At 45.8% G+C, this 18783-nt stretch overlaps 1 protein-coding gene across 33 annotated transcripts in view; it reads left to right on the forward strand.

The window, feature by feature from the left end:
• Window positions 1-18783, forward strand: part of Kalrn (kalirin, RhoGEF kinase) — a 605866-nt gene that overhangs the window by 53360 nt on the left and 533723 nt on the right. For 5 of the 33 annotated variants that reach the window (XM_039088638.2, XM_039088646.2, XM_039088639.2 and 2 more), the window contains exon 1: window positions 45-3532. The exons of 4 other annotated variants lie outside the window; for them this stretch is intronic. In XM_039088638.2, the coding sequence (XP_038944566.1) occupies window positions 3457-3532 (76 nt within the window). In that variant the 5' untranslated portion in view covers window positions 45-3456. 33 annotated transcript variants of the gene reach the window in all.

Below are 18783 nucleotides of genomic sequence, written 5' to 3' on the forward strand. Positions count from 1 at the left end.
TTGTCCTGGGAGGTGAGTGGGGAACTCTCTGGGACCTGATTGGTTCTCTCCTCCCTCACTTCTTCTTGCCTTCTGCTCCATCCACTTATGCTGGCTTTATCCGGTTGAGAACACAGTGTTTCTTCTTTTGGGTGGGTGAAAAGATGGAGAGAGAACAGTGCCAAGAAAGGAAGAAGGAACGCCGAAGGGAAGGGAACACATCGTGGTTGTGGCAGTGAGTATCTGCAGAGGAACCAGGCAGGCAGCAGCCCTCTGCAGTGGTTGGGTGCTATTGGCCTGCAGTCACTGATTTCAGCGGAGGGGGAAAGAGCCACACAGACAGGAATGGCTGCCCCCGCTTTGGCTATCATGAAAGAGCCACCGTCCTATCATTGTTTAAGACAAAACAATAACAACAACAACACCCTACCTACCTAATAAGGTCCTGTCCTGGCAACGTTCTGTCCTTTCTAATTGCACCACAGCTGAATGGCAAGCCTAGCAGTCTCTTAGAACATTTTATTCAACTTCTACCATGGCTGTTTTAAAGGAAGGCTTACAAGGCTCTGTGGGAATAGCAGAAATGAGCGGCGGTGGGCTGGGAAGCACCAAGACGCCCTGCTTAAAGGACTGAAGCCAACTGAGAGTAAAATTCCAGGCTGAATAGCTTCCTCCTGGGTTTGACCCAATGGGTGATGCTGTGTTCCAGGGCTCACTGTGTGTGGCGAGGTGCGTGCACCCATGTTGTTCTTAATTCTTTCTTCTGTAGAGAATGACACCAAGTAAGAGAGGAGCTCCAGTTGGCCTCCTCCTTCAGGCCCACTATCAGCACCAATAGAGAGTTATAGTTTATATATGTGCTTATAAGGGCATGAGGGCTGCCTGTCTGTTCCCCAGGTGATGCTCCTCCCACAGTCCCTCTCTGTCCAGGTCTTCTGTTGCGGTAGGAGTCTCACATTTCAAGTTTCATTTAAGAGGCTTTAGGAAAAAATGACTTTGGCATTCTTATTTGGAAATGCGCTCTCTGGCCAACTGTAAGCCACTGACCAATGGGACATATCAAAGGCTTGTTTGTCAGTCATCATATATTCTGTGCCTGTGGCATGCTGGCACTGCCCCTGCTTCTTGAGCACTGCTGTTAGCATAGCCCCACTGTGAAGGTCTTCCACCTCTCCAGGAAAGGTGCTACATTCTCTAGGGAATGTCAAGGTCCAGAAAACGTGATGAGGGGGAGCCAGCTCACACCTATGTACCATTTGAAACTTGTTCAACTTCTTGAAAGATGACTTTGGTTCTCTTTAGACAGGGAAGGTAATTCTTCTCCAACAGAGCTCTCGGGGTGGTTAGGGCCCAAAGGAGCTGACAGATGCGAAAGTACTTTGTGAGCTAAGAAGTACTGGCCACATGTGAGTGAGCCATAGAGTCTTGTTATTCACAAAAGGGAGGACTATGGACCATTTCTCTCCAGAGAGGAGAGGACTTTGCATTTTTGTGTTAATGACTCACGAGATTCTTGTCCATTTAAGGCAGTAACAAAATTGCACTAACAGAGCCTGAGAGGTATCTCCTTGGGTGGTGAGGACTCCGCTGTGTCCCACAGCTGCCCTTTAAGAGGTAAGAAGGATACTGGGCAGGGCAAGGGGTGGAGATTGTGGCTCCACCTACTTTCTCCCTCTTCCTGCTAGTTCCTGGACGTGCCTCCTGCCTAGTCTGAGTCCTTTAGAAACATGCAAACTATTTCTTTTGGCTCTTTTAAAGGAAGGCTTATGGGGCTCTGTGGGAATAGCAGAAATGAGTGGGGGTGGGCTGGAGAGCACCAAGACGCCCTACTTAAAGGATTGAAGCCAACCGAGAGTAAAATTCCAGGCTGAACAGCTTCCTCTTGGGTTTGACCCAATGGGTGATGAGTCCCAGAAATGGCAGATGCTGGAGGAGAGCCCCTTTGACTCCAGATGCCTGATGGAGACCAGGAGGCTGGGAGTAGAAGCTGCCATAGGTAAGCCGAAAAACAGCTGTGGGGAATGTGCACTTGGCTGTTGAATGGAGGTGCTCTACACCTGGAGTCCCCTCTGCTTTCCTTTCTGTGATCAGGATCCCCTGTCACCCGAGGGACAGCCTTCTCATGTAAGTGGCCAGCCTACTGACCAAGCAGCCTCAAGGGAGGCAAGAATAGAGCACTCTGCTCCTGCTCTTGAAACGTCTGCAAGCCTGAGTCAGTGTCCAGAGGCTGACGTGCTACAGTCAAGCGATAGTCAACGCTTCTCCTGCCTTCCACGTGGAAAGGTGTGGGTTACCTAGAATCCCTTGCTTGTTCTTTCAGTCAGTCGACACTCACTTGCATTAAAGATTGAAGTAAAAGTCACTTGAATGCTTCTGAGATAAGGCACTACATTAGGCACCTTGAAGATTAAGGAGCAGATCTGAACTCCATGTCGTTTATGTTTCGGTAAGGTAGACAAATTGTATACAGAAGAGAAAGTGGATTGAAGATGACGTATAAAGGAAGGAAGATTGGGGACGGCCTGGACTCTGTGGCATTTGAGTCAGACATTGGAAGATTTAGGGTTTGACCCTAAGAAGGGGTACGGAGAGAAGGGGCCCTGACAGGAGGTATTGGATCAGGGGCATAGGATTAGAAGGTCAGAACTATAGCGAACCATTTTGTAGGGGCAGGGGAGAAGGGCAAAGAGAACCTTTTGTCTGCTTCACTTACCTGTGACACCAGGAGCTTCCCTCCTTCGTGCTGAGCCTCATAGTTCCTCTGTGAATAAAATGCTGGTCTTTCCAGTCATAGAGGAGGAAGCTGAGGCAGAAGGCCAAGAGGTGTTAAGTAAGAACCAGGATTTGAACTTGAAAGTAGCATTGCAGTGCCCAGTCTCTCCTTAATAGAATCTCTGAGGGGAAGTAGGGAGAAAGGACCCACAAGCCCTTTTCTAGTTGTGAGGGTCTAACAGATTTGGACAGGGAGCACCTGAGGTCCTCACAACGAGGCAGTCGGACTCCTGGACTTTTTGGACTGATTCCAGAGTCCAGGATGGTTGAGCATCTGGCTTCTCATTCATCCAACTATTGGGAGAGCCACTGGCCTCTGTGTGGGAGGAGATACTAGAATGAAATTTTAAACGTGGCCTTCTCTGTGGATTTTCATTCCCAGGGCTACCTCAAACCTTGCTACTGTGCAAGAGCCCTCCCTGACTCCCTCCCCCGCACTCCAGCCTCCCCTGGGGTTCATGCAGGCTCAGTCTGCACACGGCGTGTTCTGCATTTGCTCCTTTGTTGCTGTGAAACGGGCTCACAGCACAGTCAGCCCCTGTGTGGGAGGACTGGTGGCTGTCTTTACAGGCAGGCATTTGCTTAGAGCAGGCTGCGTGTGAGCCCAACACCCGAGAATCTGCCCTCCTTGAGTCGGTGGTGGTGGTGGTGGTGGGATGAGGCTCTGCCCTGGAGACTGGCTGTGAAGGATGAGTTCAGGGTGGGATGACGGACCGCTTCTGGGACCAGTGGTATCTTTGGTATCTCCGCTTGCTTCGGCTTCTGGATCGAGGTATCCTGAGTGCGTATCTGGTCGTGTGTCTCTCTGTGTATGGGTGTATGTATATAAGCATATGTGTGTGAGAGAGGCATAGACAGAGAAAGGGATAGCAGAGATGGGAGTGGAGGGGCAAGAGAAAGAAGAGGGCATGGAGCAATGGCAAGCAGCCAACCTACAGCAGATGAAAGAGGGGCTGTTTTCCTGGGGACATGACCTAGCTGGGCGTGGGGAGCACAGAATCATTTGGGGGACAGCTGTACAGCACAGTCAGGTTTCTTGCTGGGGTTTTTCACCCAGCAACTTAAACTGTCTTTCGGGGCTCTCTACAGAGCACATGGGAAGTGATGCAGGGAGGAGAATGGTCCCTGCAGCTGAATGCTGGGGGAGACCTTTGCTGATCCCTCTCTCAGTCCAGCTCTGTGACCATAGCTGGATTTGTGTGTTCCTCTGAGCTTGTTTCCCCATCTGCGAAATGGGCATCCAGGCCCTATCTGCCATCGTTGTTGCTTCATTCCTGCATGTAAAATGTGCCGTCACCTCTAGTGTGCACACTAGGTACTCAGTTAATGCAAAGTTCCCCCGTGCCTGGCTCTCGTCAGCATCATAGAGCTACAGCACTCGTCCTGGGGACAGCTCCCTTTGTGGCCTGTCTGTAGATAGAGTCCTCGAGAATTTGTGGTTAGGGAAAAGAGAGCCAGCTCGACTCGTCAAGTTACTCTGACCTTAATACACGTCAGCCACCTTTATTGCTGCAATCAAATATCCTGGTGCTTTCCCACAAGTCCAGACCCTCCACTGTAAAGAAAGACCACTAGGAACTTCATGTAGCAATTGCTTTTTAAAATGTTGGCTGTGCATTCGAAAGCTTTTGGCTCCTTTAAGAAGTTTTGGCAAGAGCGAGACAAAATCTTTCATGAAAATATGGTCCTGGCAAAGCTCTGCTACCCACCTCAAACAATATCCCTCTCATCAGGGGTCGTCTCAGGTCCAGCCGGAGGCAGATACCAGGTGGAAGCAGAGCTGCCCAGAGCAGGTGTGCCGGGGCTTTATCGGAGGAGAAATCAAAGATGGAGGGACCCAAGCCAGCATACATGGGAAGCAGGCTTTCGAGAGCACCCAGAAACACCTCTGGGAAGCCAGACTTGAGATGAGATGAGGATAGAGAAGGGAGCCAGGACTTTGTGATGGTGGAGCTCAAAGATGGGGGAGGGTAAGACAACCACCTCTTTTCTGTGTGATCTCAGCAAGTTATCACCCCCCACCCCCATGTCTCTGTGTCTCCTCTCCTCCCATTATAAAAAGAGATGGCTACAGCAATGATGCCCATTTGAGGCGTCCCTGTAGGGGTTAAGTGAGAGGTCCCAGTGCCAGGAACAAAATGCCCCTTGACTGTTAGGGCTCATCAACATCTAGTTCCCACTCTCCTGCCGACTTCCCGGGAAAGGCAGGAACAGGTGGCATGCAGCAGCCCAGAGCTGAGTAAGCTGCGGAAGAGCTGTGAGAGGCATGGAAACAATGTATATTCTTGTGAACAGAGGCCATGCTCAGATTAGCATATCATACCAATTTAAAGAAGAAACTAGATGCCAAAATATAAGTTATATTTATTTTCAATTTTCACAAAATGCTGGAACCCATGAACTGCCAACTTGTTCCAAGTACTAGCTTCATTACTCTCTAAGGGTCCTTGAATAAATAATTTGTCTTCAGCTCATCAGTCTTGGCTCAAAAAAAATGGGAGCATTAGTAATACCTACACCATACAGTTTGCAGGATCTCACATGATGAATTTGTGGATTTTCGGGTTCCCTAAATAGCAGAAATTGGCTGCCAGAAATGTGCATTCGTGCCGGCACGTTTGACCGTAGCGTGCATTCGCTATGGTCATTCCTGTAAACAGTGTCTCTAGGGGCTTCCTTAACATGAGGTCCAGACTGTTAGGGTCTCTGCTATCAATCAGGGCTGTTTTGGGTTGGACATTGCTCATGTCGCTCAGCTTTAGTTACTAGGTAACACAGTATTCTAAATGCCCACATGATACACATATATCAACGTTCAAACAGGATTCTTCCTATAGCAACTACTGTAATGCTAGCCGTCCTGGCATAGGAAATGGCACGTTGTGCAGATTGAGCTGGCTTGTGAGAAACGCTCAGCAAACATTAGTTGGATAAATGAGTGGATGAGCGAAGGGCCTGCCTTCCAGAGCAGCGAAGAGATTTCCCTCAGGTCTCCAGGGAAACAGAATGCAGCTCCCTTCCTCTGTTTTAGGATTTTCTTTTTTATCTCCTTTGCCATTGCTCTGCCTTATGTCATCTTGAAAGCCATGGGCCTCGAGAAAGTAAGGAGGGACTAAGGGATGAAAAGAGGCAGGGGATGATGGGTTGATCCCAGGAAATTGAAATGACGGACAGGCTGTTTGCTCTGGTTGGCTGCGACCGGAGGAAAGGTGAATCTGTGACTTAACACACTTAAAAAGGGAGGAGACATCAGAACGCACTGCGGAGCAGGAACAAACTTTACAGAAAACAACCATGCGTGCTCTCTTAGACACACATTCCCATCTCCCCTGTCATTGTTCAGCTAATGGTCAGGCTTGAAAACTAAGTCTGTTGTTTTTGAGAGCATGACTGAACTGTATACAAGGAGTTATTTGATAAGGGTGTGCCAGCCTGTTCATACCCTACATTTTGATGATTTATTCTCATTAGTAACAGATACAGTTTTTACTTTGTGTGTGCTGGATGTTTATCAACTCTACTGCTATGATCTGGGCTTGTAGACATTGGCTGAGGAGATAGTGGCCATGATGGAGACAACGTCGGCCAGAGGAGAAAAGCTCATCTAGATCAGAAATGAAGAAGCAGCCTGGCCTGCATAATTGAGGTCTAGTGCATCTGCAGGGACCTGATGGGTCTGGGGAGGGTTTACCACCGTGTAACTTACTGCTGGAGCAATATCTGGAGGATGATCTACTCTGCCCAGTGTTTGATTGTGCCGTGCTGCCAAGCCTCACCTCACCCCATCGGTGTGGCTCCCCCTAACCCTACCTGTTCCTCATGACTAGCACCTCATCCTCACTCTGGCTTCCCCCCCTTCCTGCCATAACACACAGCCTCAGATGTCTGCTGGTGCAGCTTCCCTGCCCACCCAGCCCCTGTTAGTTTTCTCTTTCCTAGTATCCCGGTACAACCTCATGATATCTGTGCCCTAGTTCTCTGATGCTTGTCTACTACGTTTCAATCCATCTCCAAATTTCTGTCCATTTCATTATTGTGCTCTCTTCTCCCTCTTTTTCCTACTTTCTCCTGTCTCCTCCTCTCTTTCTCCCTCCTCCCTGTGTTTTCAGGTAGAGGTCAAAGGTCAACATTGGTTGCTGTTCCTTGTGAGTATTTTGTTGGTTTTGTTTTTGTTTTCAGACTGGTCTTGTATTCAGTCTGGAGCTCTCTGAGTAGGATATGCTGGGTGTCCAGTGAGCCCCAGATACCTACCTATCATATGCTGCCCTAGTGCTGGAATTCTAAGCATATGCTGTCTTGTTTTGCTTTTTGTACACGGGTGTTGGGGATCAAACTCAGGTTCTTATGCTTGCAAACACGTTACTGACTGAGCCATCCTTCTAGCTCTCCTCTAGCTTTTTTATGCCATCATGTTTTATCCCCAATCTATTATTTTCTTTTTAAAATAACTTCATGTATAAAATGGAGTCAAATTAAAATTATATAAAAGAAAATATAGTGTAGAAGATTTTTGGTTTCAGTAAAAATGGTGTTTGGAAACATCTAAATGGTAGGTCAAATTCACAACCTATACTTTAGGCTGCTTGAGTTTTTTCTTGGGGCATTGTCTGCTTTCTGATGAATACCATAAAGCACTTGGGATTTTGCACCCCAAACCATGAATCATCTGGGATTCGTGGCACAGCACAGTGTTTCTGTTCCCTTCCAGCCTCGACCCAGGCAACTGGATTAGAACCCCTGGCAGGGACTGGCACTGGTGTCTCTGCCAGTGATTCTGATGGAGCCGAGGCTGGGGGCTGCTTTTTTTGCCATCTTTTAATGTGATGCCAGAGAGGGAGGGCAGAATGACTCTGGGGCAAAATAACAAAGGAATGGAGATAATCCATCAGGGCAGGAATAGCAAATACAGAGTAACGAGAGGATAAGCCAGAAACAATGGAAACAAAGGCAATCTGTAGGGTATAATCTGTGTAACTTTACTTAGAAGCTATAGACATTTTGTATCATTACCTAACTAAACCCTGACTTCCCCTCATATTCCTGGGGAAACATTTGCCCAGTGCTCCAGAAGGTTGATTAGCCCCAGCTCGCTTTGTGTTTACAAAAATATTACCCTATTTGTTCAAGGTAAGTTCCATCATCATTGGGCCAGTACTACTGCCCTCTGCTAGAACCAGAGAATGGATGCTCTTCAGGGAGATGGGAAAAGAGGGGACTTCTTGCCCACAGCTTTCACCGAGTAAGGCCTCACTCTGACCAGAAATCTACTTGAGATTGTCACTAACGTCCCCATCTTCTTGACTGCTGCTCTCTGTTGTCCCAACCTTCAGAACTCTCAATCATTCCAGTCCAAGGACTGACTCTGCCTAAGTACAGTGCAGGGTCTAGAGGAAGCTAGCCCTCCTAGCCTAGCTTGTGAAGGCTCTTTGGGCAGTCTTGTCCTTACTACTCTTGTCCCAGGTTCCTGTCATTGACAGATGCTATGTCTTTGGCTTCCTGACAGCCTAGTTACCTGCACAGCTTTGGCCCCTGCCTGGATTGTGCTTGGTGCCTCTCTGCTCAGACCAGACCGCCACAGGCGCCATTGCTTATGGTGGCTATCTGTCCTGTTCCGGTTAGTGCTTGTGTGTGCCCTTGGTATGACATGTGGCTTCTTTGGATACATTTCTATGACATATTACTTCCCTTGGAGAGTCACTGAGAGAAAGAAGAGAACAGCATGCAACATGTGTATGAAAAGTATCTTGGGTGAGCCAGCTGTGCTGGAGTTTCTCTAATGAGAGGTTTGGTTCTAATCTTTCCACTTGAGCTGAATATTCATATCAGACCAAGTTCCCTTAGCTTGGCTTTTAAAGTCACCAGGATATGCCTATCAGAGGAATGGGGCTTCTTATCTGATAAGCAATTTGAAACATGGCCACAGAATCATCCCTTATGTGTCCTGCCTTTGCCAGAGCCTCCTCAGACCTCTCCTCTTTGTTTCCTTTCAAAACGCCTGAAGCCTCCTTTACGGGTGATGGCCCACATTCCTCCCTTTCTCAGATCCTGACTCCTATGTCCTCCAGAAAAAGTGCCTGAATTACTCACACCCGGTTCTCTGCAGGCTCATAGGCACTGGGGTGCAGAGTCCAGGGATCAGGGTTTAGGGTGTCCTGTGGATAGTAATTATGCATGCCTCATGGTATTGTTCTGCACAGTGAAGGAGGTCAGATGTGTGGCCAGCACCTAATGCCAGCAAATATTCAATATGGGCGCTTTTCCCTTGGGATTTCTGTAGCTGTTTTGGAACTTAGTGGCTGCTTCAAGGGGTCATTTTTTTTTTACCCATTACGAGTAAAGGGCAGGCCTTGGTCCCCCTCATCCTTTTGATTTTTCCCCTAAACACTTAGGTCAAAGTTGTATTCTAATGGGAAATCTAGAAAATTTACATTGACTAAAAGAGTATCTGAACACTCCAAGAGCAAGGATTACCACAGCGTCAGTTAGGAGTTAAAAAGAGAGCAGTAAGGATTTGATAATTGTCCAGTAGCATATCCCCTGTGGTCTGCAGTGCCCTTCTCTGGCAGATCACATTGCTTCCCACTTTATAGACGGGGAGCAGCCATGTCGAAGCAATTACTTTGCTGAAATCACACAACCGCTAAGAGAAAAGCCAAGGTTATCCCACATAGGATGGGTTAGCTCCTACAATGACTGGCACACACATAGAGATTCCCACATCTCCATGCTCAGCATGCATTTGAAACGGTGTCCAGCTACCTCCCCTGTTGGCAGATGGAGAGGATATCATTGACTGTGTTGTCTGTGGTGTGAGATCACCAGGTAAGATGTATCTAGGCCAAGTCCTGGGGGAAAGACACTGATAGCTTCTGTTTGGAGTACTGGTATGGAGTTTCCAAGCAGCAGGGCAGAGGTTACCATGATATGAGGAAAAGAAAGTAGCAAGGCTCCCCTGGGGTAACACGGCCTCCCAGGGCCTGTTCTTCTATTGAGGTCTACTGAATGGTTGCTGAAGGCCAAAGGTGTTTGCCTCAATGGTTAAAAAGCCAACTGAATTGCCAGCTTGCTTTTCACTTTGTGGATGGAGGTGGTTTGTGAAATTGTGAAAGTGATAAATTCTGTGTTGATGGTTGAAGGGCTAGTGATGTCTACAAGCATTGCCGGGGCAGGAGATCAGATCCCTGCACTCTGGAATGTTAGGCTTCATCATCTTCTGAAAGAACCAAAAGCTAGGGACTGGAGAGATGGTCCAATGGTTAAGAGCACCGACTGTGCTCAAGAGGAGCCAGGTTCAATTCCCGGTACCCACATGGTGGCTCACAAACACCTGAAATCCTAGTTCTAAGGGAATCTGATCCCTTCTGGTCTTCATGAGTACAAAGCAGAGGTGTGGTGACGGACATGCATGCAGGCCAAACATCTGTAGAGATAAAAAAAAATTAACAAAACACATGAACGAAGTAACTGTAACCTCTCTGAATTTCTCATAGCCCACCCATCCAATTGCAGATTGCCTGTAAATAGATGCTCTTCTAACTCTAGTGAGTCATGGTTGTGCACAGGGCATACCCACAAAATCTACAAACACACACCAGTAACACCTACAGTACTTCTGTATGATATCATGGTATATATTTCTTGTGGAATCCCTAAATTAATGCTATGAATTCCTAGGAGGGAGAAATAAATTGGGTGGGTGAAGAAAGGCATGCTCGTTCATCTAATAAATATCCTCTAAGGACCTACTATGTGCTATGCTGTGTTTGAGGATCTGGGTATAGTGTTGAAGGAGACTTGTCCTCATGAATCTTTAGGTCCAATGAGAGGAAGGGTAATGTCAACGGAATAGACAATACGGTGACTTAATTATGAGGGGGAGATGAGAGGATACAGAGCTTTTATATGGTGAGAGCTGGAGCGGGGAGAGAGCTTGAGGTCACTCTGCTTACGTCAGGTTGCAAACAATTGGTGGCAGGGTGATAGCATGCCATTAAAATGTATTGTATAACACTCATGTGTCAGGGAGTAGACTAAGGAGCTGGGAATCCCACAAAGCCTATCCTGGGGTACTTATAGTCTAAGGAAGTACTCGGATGATGCACAGAAGATACTTTACAACGAAATTGGTAAGTAAAATTAACCAGAACTCCATAGGAAGAAAGAAAAACTATTCATGTGGAGGAGTATGTCTTTCCAGAATATCAAACAGAACTGAAGTCAGACAGTCTGGTCAGTGAAATAGGCCAAGGCACAGTGAGGCCTGCAGGGGATACTAGCTGAAGTAGAGGGACGTTCAAAGATGTGACTACTTTTGGGGTTGAATGACACTTTCACAGGGGGGGCACCTAAGACCATGGGAAAACACATATTTATGTAATGAATCATAATAGTAGCAAAATTACAGCTACAAAGTAGTAATGAAAATAATTTTATGGTGGTGGGCTGTCATCACAATATGAAGAACTGTGTTAAAGGGTTGCAGTATTAGAAGGTTGAGAACCACTGCTCTACCAGCAGCAATCTGTCTGTGACCCTAGGGAGCAGTTGAAGTAGAAGACGCATGATTTGAGCCAGATGCCTAGAAGAGACAGTGATGTTGATAATAGTCCAGGGAAGACAGCACAGGGTAGACAGATTGTGGAAACCAGAGACTTGAGAAGCTGTTTCTTAAGAGTCGGAAGAACAAGCAAAGACTTTGAGGGGAATGAGTGGGGTAGTTAGGGATCCTCGTGCAGGGGGTGGGACAGTGTTGAAGGGTTTGGTGACAGAAGGCATTGATGCCTGCTTACACCATCGTTTCAGTGCCTCGGCGATGAGCAACCAGATTGCAGTGGGAGGAAGTGGTGAGGATGAGGCAGCAGCCAGCACGTACTGTCTGTTTGAGAAATATGTCAGAAAATACAAGGTAAAAATAGACCGGTGGTTGGTGGGACATTAGGGTCAAGTGGCAATTTCATTTAAGAAGGGAGACCTGAACCTGAACGTACTTAAGGTTGGGGACAGGGCAGCGACAGAAGTTGACAGAAGTTAGGAAACGGTGAACAGGAGTGGATTTACAAATCGACTTGTAAATGCTTAGTACTGTTGGTGAATCTAGGCAGTCAAGGCATTGTGCTGCTTACTGGGGATACAGCATGAATAAAGCATGAGGTCTTCGTAGAGTTTGCCTCTAGAGAACGAGCAGACAGCACAGGAGTCAAGCAACAGTTGGATTTTTAAGAGCAGCTTGTAGCAAGTGCTACAAAGTTCAGAAGAGGCCTGGGAAGCAGAAGGTAGCCAGATCAGAAAGTGCACATACTACTGGGAGACCAGAGAATGGGGTGCTCTCTGTTGGGAGGAAGAAAAGAGGACTTAGAAAATTATTTAAGAAGAAAAAAATAAAAAAATTAGCATTTCGAGTTCAGATTTCTCCCTCCCTCCCTCCCTTCCTTCCTCCCTTCCTTCCTTCCTTCCTTCCTTCCCTCCTACCTTCCTTCCTTCCTTTTTGAAATAGTCAATCATGGGCTAAGACTAGAGATATGAGGTAATATGTGACCTTAGATGGGACCTGATCTGCTGCATTCAGATCCACAGTCAATCTGTGATTAAGAAGATGCCGTTATATAGATGAGTTAACTAGAAGGACAGAGAGGACCCAGAGCGGGAAAGTGTGTGTGTGTGTGTGTGTGTGTGTGTGTGTGTGTGTGTGTGTGTGTCTATGTCTCTATGTATCTTTCTATGTGTGTATGTCTGTGTGTGTCTCTGTGTATGAGTCTGGGTATGTCTATGTATATCTCTGTGTGTGTCTCTCTGTATATGTCTCTGTGTCTGTGTGTCTGTGTGTGTTTATGTCTCGTGTGTGTGTGTGTGTGTGACTGTGTGTGTGTGTATGTCTGTGTATGTCTGTGTGTGTGTGTGTGTGTGTGTGTGTGTGTGTGTATGTCTGTTCACCTGGAGACATTGTCACTGAACTAATTTGGGCCAGCTCAGGGAGGACTTTTGTGTCATCAAGAGTCCAGTCTCTTCTCCCTGCTCTGTACAAAGCAGGAGCGATGGGGTGGAATTGGCACCCGCACATGGTGTGGTTGAAGACTGATGCATCAGGTGACCCATATGTGCATCTCTTACTGTATGCTCTGACTTGAGCACTTGGATCTTCAAGGATTTGAACAGAGTGAAGGAAAAGGGCTCCAATGGTAAGGCATAAAGTGGTGCTCTAAGGAAATGAGGCTGGGGCATGGCTAGGTTGAAACGAGAGACATCAGGGTGAGTGAGATCAACAAGGAGAGAAAAGGCCTGTCCTCCTTACCCTCTTTTCATGCATATTTGTTTCCTAGCAAAATGAGGGTGTAGATTTTAGAGACCTCTTAATTTAAGGGATAAGGAAACTCAATCCTAAAGAGATGGTTTAATTTGGCAAAACCATAGTTAGTTATTAGCTGAGGGAGAGGTGATGTCAGAAAACTCCAAGTTGAGGCCTTATTTCATTATCTTCCTGTTTGCAGCCTCATTCTACCATCTCCACTCCTTCCAGACCTTTCCGGGCTGAGGTGGGAATCCAGGGACTATGCATGCTAGACAAATAGTCTACACACTAAGATATATCTATGGGGTTTTTTCTTTTTTCTGAGATGGAGTCTTCCTATAGCCCAGGCAGACCTTGAACTCAGATCTGCTTCTGTCTCACATTCTCAAGTGATAGAATGGGTGGCATGTACCACCACAGCCAACTCCAGCTTCTCTCCCATTCATCTAGGAGTCGTCACTGTATCCGGAAGAATGGGCAGACTTAAGAGGTCATGGGTTTGATTCTAGTTTAGATCCAAGCTTTTAAGGATCCAGGCAAACTTAAGAACCCCCAATGTCAGAACTGTACTTGGTCCTTCCTGGTAGTAATTGTGTAGCAGAGTGAGTTAGAAGTGGGGTCTCCTGCCTCTCTGCTGCTTCAGCGGAATTGTGTCCCCCAGAACCCAGCCCAGGCGATGGCAGTGGAGTATCTTCCCCAGAAACCCAGGAGAAAGGATTGGCATGGGATTTCTCATCCACATTCATGTGAAATGAAATCTGTTGGATGGGATAATGACCTCCATATTTTATAAACTATTTTGAGCACACCTCAAAATAAAGTACAGGGCCAGGGCTGGAGGAAGGATGTGAGTCTTGGAGACAAAGTGGCATGGCTTACTCATCAATGTTTTCATTTTAATGATCCGAACCCTGTACAAGTCCCTTGGTGACCCTGTAATGGAAACCACATTTTTTTTCCCTTGCTGGAAGTTTCGAGATGAGCAAAGCCAAATGCTCTGAGACATAATTAAGGTTACAAACTCTTATCCCCAGTAATATACAAATCTTTCACCCAGGGGGCTCCAGCTAGAGACGGTGTGGTTGGAAAGCAATTGAAATTACAGAGATATTTCTTCCACCAGTCTCTGCACCACCACAACTTTTCTGGACCTTCCTTTGCTGACTCTCACCCTCCCTCTCCCCTCCCCTTCCCCTTCTCCCCTCATTGCTGCCTAGTGAACATAAATAAACCAGAGGCCTGGTGTTGACTCCTCTACCACAGGGAGAGAATCCCAGATGGCTGCTGCTGTGCCTGCAAGAGTCTTGACCAGGCCCAGAACAGTCTATGCACACAGAAATGAGAAGCAAGGTGGCTCCTTCTAGGTTTGGACCTCAGGGGCAAGTGTCCTCTCTGCTTCTTTGCCTTGGAAAGCGTTCTGGACTTGGAAAGGTCAAAGTTAGGACAGTAGGCATAGGCATGATAGTTTTGTGAGCGTGCTCCCATCCCTGTTTAAGTTTGTCTTGCACACCTGAGATATGTACGAGACTGAGCGCATGAAGGCACTAATTTTCTTGGGAAAATTGCAGTTCAATGCTGACCTTATAGGGAAATCCCAAAGCAAAGACAAACAGAAGGCTCAGGTACTTCTCCCTTGGTTTCATACTCTGCTTCTGTGGCCCAGGGTGAGCTCCCTTGGGCTCTCTGCTTGACTCTGTAGAGATTTTCTCACAACTGCATCTCTCTTCCTGACCTTCCTACCTTACACCAATGGGTAAATAGTTGTAATAATAATAAATGTCAGAGAGACATATTAATTAGAGCCCCCACACCTTTTCTGTGTGATCATGTAGAAGCTAGAGGACACTCTTTGCTTTTGAGTCTTGTCAGTTGACCCAGACCTTGTTGAGTAGGCTGTTATCTGGCCTATGAGCCCCAAGTCTCTGCCTCTCTAGTGCTGGGATTACGAGTTCATGCCACTGTGCCTAGTTTTTGGTATCAGACTCAAGCTCTCATGCTTACAAAGCAAACACTTTGCCAACTGAACCATGTCCGTGGTGTATTCACTCAGAACCAAAACACCATATATTTGTGGTACGCGCCACCCAACAAATGATGGAGACTCTATTTTCTTCGTGGATATCGTTTAGGATGCTGTTGGCTACATACAGCTGAGTTCAGACTCAAACGGCTGTAAACAATAAGTGGATGTCTTCTCCTCCCTCCACTGTCTCTTAAGAATGCCAGAACCTGAGTAGTTGAACAGTTCCCCATCATCAGCCTTTCCTGTGTTGTCTGTGTGTGTTCATCAGATTTATCACACCCATGAGATGCTGCAGGTGTCAGCTTTAGAAAGTTCTATACATCACCCCCTTCCTCCTCTCTCCCATTAACATTGACATTTCTTATTGTATCTTTTGTATCCCTTATTGTTACTTCTGCATTTTTCATAGTTTTATGTTTATGATACATTGTAGACAATTTTCTCCAGTTGATCTTCTGGCTTATTAACTACCTACTTAGCTACATCTAATCTGCAATTAAATGTGTGCGTTGACTTATTAATATCAATTATTGTACGTTTTGGTGCTAGAATACTTAACTGTGTTCCAAATTACCCTCCAGTTTCATGAAGACCTTTTAGACTTGTCTTTAATTGTTTTTTGAACATAGTGTGCTTGTTTTATAGTTTCTGTTTGATAATTCTAGGCTGTAAAGTTTTGTATATCTATTTCCCCTTGTTTTTCCATATTAATTTTGGTAAAATTGACAGATAAAAGTTGAATATATTTACCTCGTATGGAATAATGCTTTTATATAGAGACGTGCTGGGAAGTAACTATTGTACATGTGGGTCCTATCTGTAGTCTGTTGTTTTTGATAGTCTTTGCTCATAGTGTGTTTTTCCTTTTGTGTTTGGTTACTTTTTTATTACATCATGTTCACTATGTTTGAGAAAGCTTTTGTGGGGAGAAAATTCCATAATTATCACTGTTTCTTACAGATTGGCAGATGTTCCCAGACAAAGGTTGCTTTGTGTTCTGGACTCACTTCTTTGAGCCCCCCCTAGCTGTTAACTGAGTAATGGTTGCTATCCTGTTGGATCCTGGGTTGCTAATGCTTTTAGGAAGTTGATTTCAAGACCCCAATTCCTCGAAACCTACAATGACAACGTTTTTCCTGGAACAATGTTTCCTCTCTTTTGTCAGGCGCCTGTTGACACCACTGGTCTAGTTCCACCCAAACCCCAACTGAGTGCTTGAGGTGCCTTAGAGCCAGATTGCAGGCAACTTGAGTTTCAGATTTTCCTGAGAGCGTCTTAATTCCAGGATACTTTTACTTTGAAGATAATGTTATTCCCTGGGAAGAAGCTTAGCTTGGAATGGTTATTTTTGTGAGAATGCCTTCTCCTTGTGCAGGGTCTGAATTTTGTATTCTTCCCTTCATCTTTTCTCATGGCTTAATTTTGCTTCTGTTTCTTGTTTATTGGCAAATGCTCTTCATGTAGAAGTCATTTTGTGTCCTGGGTCTCCTTGGATTTCCAGCTTCTCTTGGGTTTTGACCTAATGATTTTTTTGTTGCCTTAGTGGGTTTTTTTAAAAATGCTTTCAAGAAGATTAAAACCAAACATAAACAGTTTGGTTTGGTCCTGATCTGGTCTCCTGCTGTTGCAAGAAAGGAAGAGCCTAGAACTGAATTCCTGGCATTTCTCTACCCTACCATGCTTAGAGTGCCAGGCTGGCTGTCATAATCCACATGTTGCATATGGAATCAACATCACAAAGATCCTGCTTCTTTGCACTTAGAGCCCTTTATGTCCTTTAGACTTTTCCCCCATGATTCCAAGGCCATTATCTCACCAGCAATTCCTAAATAAATCACTAGCAGGGGATACAGTTTCTGAGTTTATTGTAATCACCACAGGTGAGACTGGAAGTTGTCTTCCTAAAGCACATGATACTTGATTTCTGAACCAAATATAAGGTCTGTGAGTAAGAATGAAGGGTGTAAATAGTCACTGCATGGGGCCAATTATGTCTAGCACACTGGGCTCACCTTGAATTGACAGTTAAGAAATGTAGTCACTGGGTTGGAGAGATGACTCAGTGGTTAAGAGCATTTGCTATTCTTTCAGAGGACCCAGGTTTTATTCCCAGCAACCACATCATGGTTCACAACTGTCTATAACTCCAGTCTCAGGGGATCTAATACTCCCTTCTGGTCTCCACAGGCACCAGGCACACCTGTGGTGCTCATACCTACACACAGACAAAAAATTCTTACACATAAAAAAATAAATTTTAGAAAAAAAACAAACAAATGTACAAATATGTACAAACATACACAGAGGGTGCTGGTAGACAGAGAGACAAATATAATTATGGTTCTTGTTCTACCTGGGGACCTACTTGTGTCCAGTGATGCAAGAGAATGTAGAGCTGGGTGTAGTGACACATGCTGTACTCAGGAGGCTGAGGCAGGAAGGTCATGAGATCAAGGATAGTTTATCTCAAACAACCCCAAACCAAACCAAACTAAACCACACCAAACCAGCTAGCCAACCAACCAACCAACCCACCAACCAACCAACCCACTAACCAACCAACCCACCAACCAACCAACCCACCAACCAATCAACCCACCAGCCAACCAACCCACCCACCCACCCACCAACCAACCAACCAACCAACCCACCAACCAACCTACCCACCCACCAACCAACCAACCAACCAACCCACCCACCAACCAACCAACCAACCCACCAACCAACCAATCAACCAACTAACCAATCAACCAACCCACTAACCAACCAATCAACAAACCAACCAATCAACCAACCAACCAACCAACCAACCAACCAACCAACCAACCAAAAAGCCCAGATTATCCTTGGCTAGTGAGATGGTTCAGCAGGTAAAGGAGCTTGCACTAAACCTGATGATGTGCATTCAATCCTTGAGACTCACAGGATGGAAGGAGAGAATCAACGCTTGCACACTGTTCTCTGAGCTCTGTGTGCACACCCAAACATGTGCACACACACACACACACACACACACACACACACAACTGTATAATAAATACATGGAATTTAGAAATTTAGAAAGTGAGGATTGGTCCTTTGGCCCTAATCACAATCAGCAAGATGGGAGGTAGAGTAGGGAAGGGAGGTACTCAGACTTAACAAAGGATTCAGAAATACAAGATAAGGGTTGGAAAACATACTTTGTGACTTAAAAACTCCAAGTTCGAGATGACCCATGATCAAAGTATAATAAACTTCCTTAATTCAAAAACTTTCAAAATTAAAATTACATCAGAAATGATTACTTTATTGAAAATTCATTTTAAAACACGATCATAATACAAATTACTTCATTTATACATGCATAGAATATAAAACTTAATGCTTTTTTTTTCTTGGAGCTGGGGACCGAACCCAGGGCCTTGTGCTCACTAGGCAAGCGCTCTACCGCTGAGCTAAATCCCCAACCCAAACTTAATGCTTTTTATCACCATAACAATACTTTCTAGTCACCATGGAGAGCATCACATGAGCTGAGTTCATGGTAGATTTTTAGCAGAAGTGGACTGCAGCTTGCAAGAGGAGGAGCACATTAGGTTTTAGGCTCCTCCTCGGGAACATGAACATCTCCTTCCCTGCAGGGTTAGAAGGCTGCCCTCGCTCTAATATGTCACTTGTTTCTAGGAGTAGGAGACATAGAAGGTAGGGTGTCCCATACCAAGACAGTCTTTGTTGAGTGCTG

The sequence above is a fragment of the Rattus norvegicus genome, chromosome 11 (assembly GCF_036323735.1).
Source record: "Rattus norvegicus strain BN/NHsdMcwi chromosome 11, GRCr8, whole genome shotgun sequence".
In the NCBI taxonomy this organism is placed as follows: domain Eukaryota; kingdom Metazoa; phylum Chordata; class Mammalia; order Rodentia; family Muridae; genus Rattus; species Rattus norvegicus.